The 14,387-nt window shown below is 41.2% G+C and overlaps 1 protein-coding gene across 3 annotated transcripts in view; it reads left to right on the forward strand.

The window, feature by feature from the left end:
• The window catches only part of WDR49 (WD repeat domain 49), a 72,433-nt gene extending 58,256 nt beyond the window's left edge, over nucleotides 1-14,177 (forward strand). For 2 of the 3 annotated variants that reach the window (XM_084640021.1, XM_084640022.1), the window contains exons 16-19: nucleotides 690-790; nucleotides 1,777-1,923; nucleotides 10,080-10,245; nucleotides 13,977-14,177. In XM_084640021.1, the coding sequence (XP_084496147.1) occupies nucleotides 690-790; nucleotides 1,777-1,923; nucleotides 10,080-10,225 (394 nt within the window). In that variant the 3' untranslated portion in view covers nucleotides 10,226-10,245; nucleotides 13,977-14,177. Of the gene's footprint in view, nucleotides 1-689; nucleotides 791-1,776; nucleotides 1,924-10,079; nucleotides 10,246-10,809; nucleotides 11,079-13,976 lie in introns of those variants that run through there. The other variant, XM_084640020.1, reaches the window with a different exon arrangement.
• Nucleotides 14,178-14,387: the final 210 nt, after the last annotated feature.

A 14,387-nucleotide genomic window follows, 5' to 3' on the forward strand; every position in this document is an offset into this window, starting at 1 on the left:
TGGGGCTCCAGGCCTACAGTTCTGATAGGCTACAAGGCCCCAGAGCTGGTACTCCACTCTCTTTTTCAGAGAACTTCAAAATATTGGGGTTTTGTTCCAAATTTTAAAAACCTCTGCGAAACAGAATTGCTTTTCTCTGCACAGTTATAGTCACAAGGAAAAGTGCTTACTCGCCAGGAGGATGGCTTGGAGTCTTGGTAAATGGCCTAAAAGTGCTTTCTCTCATGGGATCTTAGTGAAAGAAAACTTCTTTCATTCACTACAAAGAGATTTTTGCAATCATTAGATTCTTTTTTGTTAAACATCCAGCCTCATACTTCAATGATCAGTAAGTCATTTTACACATGAATAATAAAAATGACTATGGGCCCAATCCAAAGCCCACTGAAGTCAATGGAAACCTTCCTATTGATTTCAATAGACTTCTAATCAGACCCTATAAGATTATATGTAGTCATGAAGCATTTGGTTACTGAAACAAAATCCATATGGAGCTATATACATGTACTATATTCTGACAGTCAGTGTATTTGGACCCAGAAAGGTGTGACCCTTTGAATGCATGATAACATATGCCAGGCAAAGGATAAAAATAGAAACTTCAGGAGGAGACAAAATAGATGCCTATCATTTTGTTTTTGCATTTAAATTTTAGCCAAAAAAAAAAAAAGTCACTTGTATCTTTCTAGGATCAGTCCATGGGACAACACGATATTGGGTAAAAAATACAAAATCCAGAAAGGAAAGAAACATAAATTCTTCAATGGGAAGACCATGCAAAACTCCACTGGTAAACAGTCATTTTGACTTCATAACCTCAGTAGTTGTTATCTTGCATATTTGTAAATACAGAATCTTATGGGGTCTTTCCTGGGGAGCAAGCCTGAGCGAACCAATGGTAATGGAGTTTTTCTACTGATAGGGAGTTAATAACGGTTCTGGTCTCTTCCTTGGGCCACCTTACAATAGATGTCTGCACTCAGACACAACCTGCTCTCCTACAAAAAGAATCCAGGTGGAGACAAGAAGTCCAATTTGCAGTGAACTCAATGAACTACATGATTTGTGGGTGGGGGCACATTCATTTCTTACAGGTGCACTTTAGGCATCCCTACTTTCAAATTTGGCCAATGCAGCGTAAAGGAGGTTGGGGCACTATTGATTTGGTTGAGATGTGCTACATAAATATTATATCATTTTATCAAGTGCATTTGTAATTTGCTTCAAATAACTTTGAATTACATCTTTAAGAAATAATTGAAACTCTTTTAGTATCTGGAATTTCACAGGATGGACCCATTCTTGTTCTCAGTGATAAAACAAAAATAAGTGGGTGGCCCTTAACATTGTTAATTATCTTTAGAAACCTAATCCATTTTCTTTGGTTTTACTTAAATAGGTATAAGAAACTATTTTCACTCTGTATTTTATGGAGGATGTTATGTATTATAGAGAAGAAATTGGAGAATATCCAAATTGACTTGTGAAAAGTGTCACTTCCAAGTGAAAACTGGGTGTTTTTTTCCCCCCTTGAATTCTCAGCTAAGAACCGACAATCTTGAGCTTTCTCTGGTTGTTTTAAATAAAAATGATCATTGATTTAATCTGTACAGCTGTGTTTACAGAGCTGAATGTTTCTTGTCTCTGAGTATTATAGCAGCACAAATGGAGTAATATGAATGAAGATAGACAAGAAAAGTTATCTTATCTTCAAAATACAATTGGGCTGTTATGTGGAATTAATTATGGTTTTTCAGTAATCCTGCTGTTTTAAAGGAACATTTAGGTCATTAAATATTGGAGCCCTTGAGGACGTTGTTGAAATGAACAAGCCTGACTTTGTTCTAAACCCTGACAAATACTTCAGGGAAATGACTGAGGAGAAGTGCCCTGAAAATCTGAAGCTCCCTACTCTTTCAGAAAGTAAGTAGACCTTGATTATATTCACATTTCTCCAGCTTTCAGTACAGAAAGGCAAAAATAAAGGTTACTAGCTTTTGCCATCTGTGCAAAAATAAGATGAAGGTAATAGAGAACTCTAAGATTTATTGCTTAGCTGCTGATCTGGGGCTTCAACACAGCAGCAGGACACATAATCCTATTTGAACAACTTCTCATTTTGTAAGGGCTTGATCCAAAGTCTACTGCAGTCTGTGTCAATGGGAGGTCTTTCTTTCAGTAGGTTTTGAATCAGCTCCTAAATGTTCCGAGACAGGATTACTCTGAAGCATTCACTTTTGATTCTGTTCTTGGCAGAAAAGAACAATCTTATTTTTAACAGGTTTTGACAAACGAGAGAGAGAGAGAAAATATATATTCCAGTGAATTTCTGCTAAGCTGATTTGTGTCCCGATAAAGCGAGATGTTTCTGGTAGTATGCTGAGGAGTCCCCCTTTACGGAAACTTTCAGAGCACACACTGGACTCCTTCCCACTGACAATCAAAAAAAGATAGGAGGTGACAGATGGGGCAGAAGGGTGTCTAGACAAGCATGAGGAGCAATGCCATCTCTGACGTAGCCCCATTCAAGAAATGGCAGAAAGAGACAATTCTTCAGTCAGCTTTTCACACCCAACTTCTGAATCTTCATATGGCTGGCAATAACAAAAGCACTCACGAAAAACAAAAATTCAGTGAAACAAGGAGGGAAATGGTGAGAAGATATGTGCAGAGCAGTTCTATCCAGGCTGACTGGAGAAAACATTTACTGCTATACTCAATGATTACAGAGTGATCTTGAGCCATTACACTGTGCTTTACATATTCCTACAAAACAATCACAAAATGGATCCTCAATAAAATAACTATTACATCGGACTGTTCTTTAAAATACATATGGGTTTTCTGTACCTCTTGCCAACCTACACTTTCCCTCCCACACAAAACCAAGCTGACTTTTTTGGCAAGGTTTATATAACTGTTTAAGTGTTGATCCATAAAGAAAATTGGCTTGTCTGATTGTTTATTGTTTACTCTCTCTGGCATTTTCCTTGATGACTCTCCAGTGCTTCTCCTTTTGCTGCTCCTTCAGAAATCCTGATGTTGAAACATCACTGCTAACCATTCTACTATAGCATTGAGGGCCTGTTGTAGAACACATCATTGTAATATTTATTTGATAAGGCTCATCTACAAAATTTAGCCATTTTAATGTCAATAATTCATGGTTATAGTGAGTTACTGTTAGGTTTGTGTGAGCCAATCAGCAGGGGTCAATTGAGAAGTATGAGGAAAACACTGCGAGTGCATGTGTGTGTTGGGGGTTGGGAGGGGGATGAACCAATTAAATGAAAGCCTTTGCAGCTGAATCAGCAAGGCCAAATTTTGGCATTGCATGTCTACATTTTAATTTTAAAGATTGCTTCTGTAATCTATATCTTGAGGTTGGATTAATTGCCACATGAACTTTATTTACTAGTCAGGTGCCTGTTCCCAGCTGGCAAAAATATCTTTTTTTCTCACAGTGTATGTTTACCAACCTACTGGTGTTCTCTCTCTCTCTCTCGCTTTGTTTCTGACTTGCTCCTGTGAAAGATTCAGATGTGGAATAGTAGGGTTATATTTATGTCTGACTGATTCCATGCTCTTTTCATTAATCCAACTGAAATTCATGACGCATAGACTGAAGAAGCAGATTTTACACTTCCATATGTACATTCTATTCTATTAACCAAAATAACATAAATTCACAAAAAGTAAAGATTGGGATCCAATGTGTAATAACATGAATTGAATTAAGTGTAATTTGGTAGGTTCAAAGGTAATAAAACCAACAATCAAATGTCACAAACATAACACTTAGTAAATCCAAGTTTATAATAAAGTGGTGATGGCATCTCACTAATCTGGGAAAGCAACTATTGGCCAAATATGGATCTTTAATATAGATCCTTGTCAAGTCAGTCAAGTTTCTGTCAATTAGTAGTTATGGGCTATCAGTTACCAAAATCAAGGTAAGAATTTTTTTTAAAATGTCAACAGTTAGACCTTATCTTGCACGTGCTTAAGCAGGTGACTAACTGTAAGCATATTAGTAGCCATATTGAAGTCCCATGAAGGTTAGGCATGTGCTTGATCATCTTGTTGAATCAAGGCCTGGGCACAAGTGCACCATTGTTCTTGTGCAGAGCCTCACTGATGTCATGGGAATTCTGCCTGTCCCAGGCACTTATAGAGCCCCCACCACTGTCGTATCTGACCACCTTACAACCTGAAAGTGTATTTATCCTTACAAAACCACTGTGAGGTAGGGAATTTGTGTGGATCCATTTGCAAAGTCTAACCCTTACTCTGTTTGCTGTCCTGCTCCAAAACCCATTGAAGCCAATGGAAACACTCCCATTGACTTCAGTGGCCTTTGGGTCAGGACCTAAATGCCCAACTCTTTCCCTAAGTATTAATAACAACAAATTATAGTGAAGATTATTCACACGCAAGCACACACCTAGATATTAAAAACTGTAAACTCCAAATATATTCTGAATGATTTTAGAACTGCTCTCTAATTTCTTCAGAAATTTACCAATTAGTAAATTACAAGTTAATTATGTATTAAACATAGATAATGTATTCATTAGTCTTTTCTCTGTTTACCTTTGTTTCTGCTTCTGTTTAATATCAGGATATGGTCAATTATTTAAAATTCTAATCCTTTAAATCATTAAGAATCTTATCCAAAGCCCACTGAAGTCAATAGAGAGATTCCCATTGAGTTCAAGTCTCATGACTCTAGATGAAGTTAGTGTGAGCTGCTGATATTCAGCACCTTTGGAAATTATGCTCTTAATTCTTTGAGCCATGTGCTTCTGTCATAAATATAAAGGGAAGGGTAAAACCCTTTGAAATCCCTCCTGGCCAGGGGAAAGCTCCTCTCACCTGTAAAGGGTTAAGAAGCTAAAGGTAACCTCGCTGGCACCTGACCAAAATGACCAATGAGGAGACAAGATACTTTCAAAAGCTGGGAGGAGGGAGAGAAACAAAGGGTTTGGGGGTCTGTCTGTAGTCGTCTTGGCCGGGGACAGAACAGGAATGGAGTCTTAGAACTTTTAGTAAGTAATCTAGCTAGGTATGTGTTAGATTATGATTTCTTTAAATGGCTGAGAAAAGAATTGTGCTGAATAGAATAACTATTTCTGTCTGTGTATCTTTTTTGTAACTTAAGGTTTTGCCTAGAGGGGTTCTCTATGTTTTTGAATCTAATTACCCTGTAAGATATATACCATCCTGATTTTACAGGGGGGATTTCTTTATTTCTATTTACTTCTATTTTTTATTAAAAGTCTTCTTGTAAAACACTGAATGCTTTTTCATTGTTCTCAGATCCAAGGGTTTGGGTCTGTGGTCACCTATGCAAATTGGTGAGGCTTTTTATCCAACATTTCCCAGGAAAGGGGGGGTGCAAGTGTTGGGAGGATTGTTCATTGTTCTTAAGATCCAAGGGTCTGGGTCTGTAGTCACCTAGGCAAATTGGTGAGGCTTTTTACCAAACCTTGTCCAGGAAGTGGGGTGCAAGGTTTTGGGAAGTATTTTGGGGGGAAGGACGCGTCCAAACAGCTCCATCCCCTATATCGCTTCCAGAGGGACCAAGCCTATGTCCCCAATCCAATGAGGAACTGATGTCTCCAGCATCAAGGGAACAGTTCCAGACCGAACAGGAAGCAGATGAAAGCCTCCAGAGAGCTTGGACGGCGGCACGGAGCAACCCACCGCCTCTCAGCTCTTCTAATCGATCCAGGTTTGTTGTAGAAAGAGGACTTTTATACAAGGAAACTCTTTCTGGGGGACACCAGGAAGACTGGCATCCTCAGAGACAGTTGGTAGTTCCAACTAAATACCGGGCCAAGCTCTTGAGCTTAGCCCATGATCACCCTAGTGGCCATGCTGGGGTGAACAGGACCAAAGACCGTTTGGGGGGGTCATTCCACTGGGAGGGAATGGGCAAGGATGTTTCTACCTATGTCCAGTCTTGTGAGGTGTGCCAAAGAGTGGGAAAACCCCAAGACCAGGTCAAAGCTCCTCTCCAGCCACTCCCCATCATTGAAGTTCCATTTCAGCGAGTAGCTGTGGATATTCTGGGTCCTTTTCCGAAAAAGACACCCAGAGGAAGGCAGTACATACTGACTTTCATGGATTTTGCCACCCGATGGCCGGAAGCAGTAGCTCTAAGCAACACCAGGGCTAAAAGTGTGTGCCAGGCACTAGCAGACATTTTTGCCAGGGTAGGTTGGCCCTCCGACATCCTCACAGATGCAGGGACTAATTTCCTGGCAGGAACTATGAAAAACCTTTGGGAAGCTCATGGGGTAAATCACTTGGTTGCCACTCCTTACCATCATCAAACAAATGGCATGGTGGAGAAGTTTAATGGAACTTTGGGGGCCATGATACGTAAATTCGTAAATGAGCACTCCAATGATTGGGACCTAGTATTGCAGCAGTTGCTCTTTGCCTACAGAGCTGTACCACATCCCAGTTTAGGGTTTTCCCCATTTGAACTTGTATATGGCCGTGAGGTTAAGGGGCCATTGCAGTTGGTGAAGCAGCAATGGGAGGGATTTACACCTTCTCCAGGAACTAACATTCTGGACTTTGTAACCAACCTACAAAACACCCTCCGAACCTCTTTAGCCCTTGCTAGAGAAAACTTACAGGATGCTCAAAAAGAGCAAAAAGCCTGGTATGATAAACATGCCCGGGAGCGTTCCTTCAAAGTAGGAGACCAGGTCATGGTCTTAAAGGCGCTCCAGGCCCATAAAATGGAAGCATCGTGGGAAGGGCCATTCGTGGTCCAGGAGCGCCTGGGAGCTGTTAATTATCTCATAGCATTCCCCACCTCCAACCGAAAGCCTAAGGTGTATCATATTAATTCTCTAAAGCCCTTTTATTCCAGAGAATTAAAGGTTTGTCAGTTTACAGCCCAGGGAGGAGACGACGCTGAGTGGCCTGAAGGTGTCTATTACGAAGGGAAATGTGCTGGTGGTGTGGAAGAGGTGAACCTCTCCATGACCCTTGGGCGTATGCAGCGACAGCAGATCCAGGAGCTGTGCACTAGCTACGCGCCAACGTTCTCAGCCACCCCAGGACTGACTGAACGGGCATACCACTCCATTGACACAGGTAATGCTCACCCAATTAGGGTCCAACCTTACCGGGTGTCTCCTCAAGCTAAAAGTGCTATAGAACGGGAGATCCAGGATATGTTACAGATGGGTGTAATCCGCCCCTCTGAAAGTGCATGGGCATCTCCAGTGGTTCTAGTTCCCAAACCAGATGGGGAAATACGTTTTTGCGTGGACTACCGTAAGCTAAATGCTGTAACTCGCCCAGACAACTATCCCATGCCACGCACAGATGAACTATTAGAGAAACTGGGAAGGGCCCAGTTCATCTCTACCTTGGACTTAACCAAGGGGTACTGGCAGGTACCGCTAGATGAATCTGCCAAGGAAAGGTCAGCCTTCATCACACATCTCGGGCTGTATGAATTTAATGTACTCCCTTTCGGGCTGCGAAATGCACCCGCCACTTTCCAAAGACTTGTAGATGGTCTCCTAGCGGGATTAGGAGAATATGCAGTCGCCTACCTTGACGATGTGGCCATATTTTCGGATTCCTGGGCAGACCACCTGGAACATCTACAAAAAGTCCTTGAGCGCATAAGGGAGGCAGGACTAACTGTTAAGGCTAAGAAGTGTCAAATAGGCCTAAACCGAGTGACTTACCTTGGACACCAGGTGGGTCAAGGAACTATCAGCCCCCTACAGGCCAAAGTGGATGCTATCCAAAAGTGGCCTGTCCCAAAGTCAAAGAAACAGGTTCAATCCTTCTTAGGCTTGGCCGGTTATTACAGACGATTTGTACCGCACTACAGCCAAATCGCTGCCCCACTGACAGACCTAACCAAAAAGAAACAGCCAAATGCTGTTCAGTGGACCGGAAAGTGTCAGAAGGCCTTTAACAAGCTTAAAGCGACACTCATGTCTGACCCTGTACTAAGGGCCCCAGACTTTGACAAACCGTTCCTAGTAACCACAGATGCATCCGAGCGTGGTGTGGGAGCAGTTTTAATGCAGAAAGGACCTGATCAAGAATTCCACCCTGTAGTGTTTCTCAGCAAAAAACTGTCTGAGAGGGAAAGCAACTGGTCAGTCACTGAAAAAGAATGTTATGCCATTGTCTACGCTCTGGAAAAGCTACGCCCATATGTTTGGGGACGGCGTTTCCACCTGCAAACCGACCATGCTGCACTAAAGTGGCTTCACACCGTCAAAGAAACTAACAGAAAACTTCTTCGGTGGAGTTTAGCTCTCCAAGATTTTGATTTCGACATCCAACACATCTCAGGAGCTTCTAACAAAGTGGCTGATGCACTCTCCCGTGAAAGTTTCCCAGAATCAACTGGTTAAAATCGTCCTTGAGATGTGGAAAATATTGTTAGTCTTTATGTACTTGGTAGTATATTTAGAGATGCATGTGTCTTATTAACTCTGTTTTCCTAGAGCTCCAGGAAGAAATCCCAGCCAGTGTTTCACCCTAGCTGAGATTTGGGGGGCGTGTCATAAATATAAAGGGAAGGGTAAAACCCTTTGAAATCCCTCCTGGCCAGGGGAAAGCTCCTCTCACCTGTAAAGGGTTAAGAAGCTAAAGGTAACCTCGCTGGCACCTGACCAAAATGACCAATGAGGAGACAAGATACTTTCAAAAGCTGGGAGGAGGGAGAGAAACAAAGGGTTTGGGGGTCTGTCTGTAGTCGTCTTGGCCGGGGACAGAACAGGAATGGAGTCTTAGAACTTTTAGTAAGTAATCTAGCTAGGTATGTGTTAGATTATGATTTCTTTAAATGGCTGAGAAAAGAATTGTGCTGAATAGAATAACTATTTCTGTCTGTGTATCTTTTTTGTAACTTAAGGTTTTGCCTAGAGGGGTTCTCTATGTTTTTGAATCTAATTACCCTGTAAGATATATACCATCCTGATTTTACAGGGGGGATTTCTTTATTTCTATTTACTTCTATTTTTTATTAAAAGTCTTCTTGTAAAACACTGAATGCTTTTTCATTGTTCTCAGATCCAAGGGTTTGGGTTTGTGGTCACCTATGCAAATTGGTGAGGCTTTTTATCCAACATTTCCCAGGAAAGGGGGGGTGCAAGTGTTGGGAGGATTGTTCATTGTTCTTAAGATCCAAGGGTCTGGGTCTGTAGTCACCTAGGCAAATTGGTGAGGCTTTTTACCAAACCTTGTCCAGGAAGTGGGGTGCAAGGTTTTGGGAAGTATTTTGGGGGGAAGGACGCGTCCAAACAGCTCTTCCCCAGTAACCAGTATTAGTTTGGTGGTGGTAGCGGCCTGTCCAAGGGGTAATATTTTGTACCTTGGGGAAGTTTTGACCTAAGCTGGTAAAGATAAGCTTAGGAGGTTTTTCATGCAGGTCCCCACATCTGTACCCTAGAGTTCAGAGTGGGGGAGGAACCTTGACAGCTTCCTTATCTCCTATTCTGCATGAAGGATGCAGCTTCTTGCCTAAGAAGTAATGAGCAGTGCACAGTACACTTGCTCACTCATGCAGTCAACTATCAGTTTAAATTCTTTTGTTTCAATACAGGATAATTTGATTTCAGCTTTTTATGATCCCTTAAGAGCAATAAAGAGATTAAAATAAATTAAAAGAACAGTGTTTTGTTTTTTTGTTTTAAAAAACCACAACAACCTCTGTTCTTTCTCCCTCTATGTTAGAGGATTCATAGCTTCACATCTTCAGAGGCAGACTGGAATTTTAAGGTCCAGATCCTAGAATGAGCACTCCATATGAGGCACAGGACTTTACCCACAGGGCATTCTTTGCAGAATCTGGGCCTAAATGCTTAATGTACAGATTAAGCCAAAAAGAAAGAGCAAAATGTAAAGTAATTTCCAAAAAGCCACAAACTTTTCTTAGCAGATCTGGAAGCAAAAAGTCAGTATTGTTCTCTCAGATTTATTCTGGTTTTGTTTCTGTTTTTTCCCCCCTTCTGTGCCTTTCTTTTTAAGAGTGCATCTTACCCAACATGATTGATTTTGATGTGAATTTCATTCCTGTTTTTTAGCCTTGAAAGCTGTATTTGATGAGAAGTGCCTGTTCCCAAAAGAAATTCTGGATCGTGAACAAAAAGCAAGGCAACTATGTGAGCAAATGTGCAACGAAGGCAAGATGAAAAGAAATAAGAAGCAAGCAAAGATGAAAGAAAAATAAACCTTCCTGTTACAAAGAAGGTAAGTGCAAAGAATACCATATACAGAATGAAGTTGGCTTTGCCACAAACAGTTTAACAAAGTAAGCCCTACTTTTAGGGTCAAATCTTCCAGTATTTGCTTGGGACTTGCTCCTGCAGCCAGGCACTCAGTGAGTAACTTTACTCATGTAAGTCTCATTGAAGTAACAGGAGTCAATCAGAGCACTCCATGCATGTTTGTCTGCAGGCTCAGCCTTTTGGAAAAAATCTGCCTGAAGTTACTGGCCATTCCACATGCAGAGGGTTGCTAATTTGGATAATTTTGCAGGCCTAATCTTGGAAACTGTTAAACATGTGATTCCCCACTGAGTTCAGTAGGACTACTGATTTATGTAAATAAACTCATATGCATAAAGAACAGGAGTACTTGTGGCAGCTTAGAGACTAACAAATGTATTAGAGCATAAGCTTTCGTAGGCTACAGCCCACTTCATCCGATGCATAGAATGGAACATACAGTAAGAGATATATACACACAGATAAGTTGGAAGTTACCATACAAACTGTGAGAGGCTATTTAGTTAAGATGAGCTATTATCTGCAGGAGAAAATGGAATGGAATGGAAGAGAATGGAAATCCATCAACTTCATGAAAAAACTCGTACAGATACAGACAGACATCATCTTCCTTTCCAAATGCAAACAGATGGACATCGTACCAAAAGGACTAACGGTAAAAAATCCATTACAATCTCTATATCACACAGACTGTGCGGAACCACCTGATCAACATCCTCTACAGCAAACAGGGAAAGATTAAGAATGAGCTCTCAAAACTGGATACTCTCATAAAAAACAACCTTCCACACAAACTTCCTCATGGATAGATTTTACAAAAACTAGACAAGCCATTTACAACACAACTTTGCTTCTCTACAAAGGAAAAAGGACACTAAACTATCTAAATTACTACATGCCACAAGGACCCACAACAGTGGTTCCCTTAACACAGCCAGCAATATTGTTAATCTTGCCAGCTATACTCGTAGTCTGGCAGAAGAGTCTGTCCTATCTCGGGGCCTCTCCTTTTGTCCCTCCAGGTCCACAAACATGATACAGTTCTGTGGTGACCTAGAATCCTACTTTCGACGTCTCCGACTCAAAGAATATTTCCAAAACACCTCTGAACAACGTACTAACCCACAGAATCCTTCCTACCAACACTACAAAAAGAAGGAGTCTGCGTGGACTCCTCCTGAAGGTCGAAACAACAGACTAGACTTCTACATAGATTGCTTCCGTCGATGTGCACGGGCTGAAATTGTGGAAAAGCAGCATCACTTGCCCCATAACCTCAGCCGTGCGGAACACAACGCCATCAAAAGCCTCAGGAACAACTCTGACATCATAATCAAAAAGGCTGACGAAGGAGGTGCTGTCATCATCATGAATAAGTTGAAATATGAACAAGAGGCTGTAGGGCAGCTCTCTAACTCCACATCCTACAGACCATTATCCTCTAATCCCATTGAGGATTGCCAAAAGAAACTACACCATCTGCTAAAGAAACTCCCTGAAAAAGCACAGGAACAGATCTGTGCAGACACATGCCTAGAACTCCGACCAGGGGTATTCTATCTGATTCCCAAGATCCGTAAACCTGGGAATCCTGGATGCCCCATCATCTCGGGCATTGGCACCCTGACAGCAGGATTGTCTGGCTATGTGGACTCTCTCCTCAGGCCCTACGCTACCAGCACTCCCAGCAATGTTCGAGACACCACTGACTTCCTGAGGAAACTACAGTCCATCGGTGATCTTCAAGAAAACACCCTCCTGGCCACTATGGATGTAGAAGCCCTCTGCATCAACATTCCACACAAAGATGGACTACAAGCTATCAGGAACAGTATCCCCGACAATGTCACGGCAAACCTGGTGGCTGACCTTTGTGACTTTGTCCTCACCCATAACTATTTCATATTTGGGGATAATATATATCTTCAAGTCAGTGGCACTGCTATGGGTACCTGCATGGCCCCACAGTATGCCAACATTTTTATGGCTGACTTGGAACAATGCTTCCTTAGCTCTCGTCCCCTAACACGCCTACTCTACTTGCACTACATTGATGACATCTTCATCATCTGGACCCATGGAAAAGAAACCCTTGAGGAATTCCACCATGATTTCAACAATTTCCATCCCACCATCACCTCAGCCAATCCACACAAGCGGTCCATTTCCTGGATACTACTGTGCTAATAAGCAATGGTCACATAAATACCACCCTATAACAAAAACTTACTGACTGCTATACTTACCTACATGCCTCCAGCTTCCATCCAGGACACACCACACGATCCATTGTCTACAGCCAAGATCTAAGATACACCTGCATTTGCTCCAATCCCTCAGACAGAGACAAACACCTACAAGATCTCTATCAAGTGTTCTTACAACTACAATACCCACCTGCTGAAGTGAAAAAACAGATTGACAGAGCCAGAAAAGTACCCAGAAGTCACCTACTACAGAACAGGCCCAACAAAGAAAATAACAGAAAGCCACTAGCTGTCACCTTCACCCCCAACTAAAACCTCTCCAGCGCATCATCAAAGATTTACAACCTATCCTGAAAAATGATCCCTCACTCTCACAGATCTTGGGAGACAGACCAGTCCTCGTTTACAGACAGCCCCCCAACCTAAAGCAAATACTCACCAGCAACCACACACCACACAGCAAAAACACTAACCCAGGAACTTATCCTTGCAACAAAGCCCGATGCCAACTCCATCCACATATTTATTCAAGTGACACCATCATAGGACCTATTCACATTAGCCACACCATCAGGGGCTTGTTCACCTGCACATCTACCAATGTGATATATGCCATCATGTGCCAGCAATGCCCCTCTGCCATGTACATTGGCCAAACTGGACAGTCTCTATGCAAAAGAATAAATGGACACAAATCTGACATCAAGAATCATAACATTCAAAAACCGGTAGCAGAACACTTCAATCTCTCCGGCCACTCAGTAAAAGATTTAAGGGTGGTAATTTCGCAACAGAAAAGCTTCAAAAACAGACTCCAAGGAGAAACTGCTGAGCTTGAATTAATATGCAAACTAGATACCATTAACCTGGGTTTGAATAGAGACTGGGAGTGGCTGGGTCATGACACATATTGAATCTATTTTCTTAAGTTAAGTATCCTCACACCTTCTTGTCAACTGTCTAAATGGGCCATCTTGATTATCACTGCAAAAGTTTTTTTCTCCTGCTGATAATAGTTCATCTTAACTAATTAGCCTCTCAGAGTTTGTATGGTAGCTTCCAACTTATCTGTATGTGTATATACATATATCTTACTATATGTTGCATTCTATGCATCCGATGAAGTGGGCTGTAGCCCACGAAAGCTTATTCTCTCATAAATTTGTTAACCTCTAAGGTGCCACGAGTACTCCTGTTCTTTCTAAGGACACAGACTAATACAGCTGCTACTCTGAAACCTGCCATATGCATAAGTGTTTAAAGTGGTAGAACACTAGTTTTGACTGGCAGGAGGAACTCCAGGTTTTTTTCTATATGAATTTCAAAACATGTTAGATAAACTCATGGTAAGAGTGATTTAAAGCAAACAAAATGTGCTCTGTAACTACACTGCAGTGACATTCATAAATAGTCATATTATAATGTAAAAACTAAAAAGACTTAAAAATAAAGCATATGTATAATTAACTCAACATCTTCCTTTCAGAACTGTTTTTGATCACCTTGGCAATATGGAAATAAATATCAGTGAACAATTGAACCAATAAGTCAAGCACAAAACAATTAAACTACAGATCTTGAATGTGAAGAATAAATTTTCAGAACACTTTTATAGCTAGAACTGTTACTCCTGTTTTTGAGTGTTTGTAAACTTTATTTTGTTCCTAAATGTTGTACATTTCTTTCTAAAGAGAAGCAGTGTATTAAAAAATCCCACTTTTTTGTCTGAAAATTATTTACTTACTGTAACAAGTAGTGCCTAAGATCAATTTAGATGTACTTTAACATTGCCTAAATGTTATTTATACAGTATCATAAATGTGTATGCTGTTTTATAAAATATGACAAGATTACCCGCAGCCATTTCACATATTCCATGTTATTATTATGACTTACT

Source organism: Lepidochelys olivacea (genome assembly GCF_965140295.1).
Source record: "Lepidochelys olivacea isolate rLepOli2 genome assembly, chromosome: 9".
Classification (NCBI taxonomy): Eukaryota; Metazoa; Chordata; order Testudines; family Cheloniidae; genus Lepidochelys; species Lepidochelys olivacea.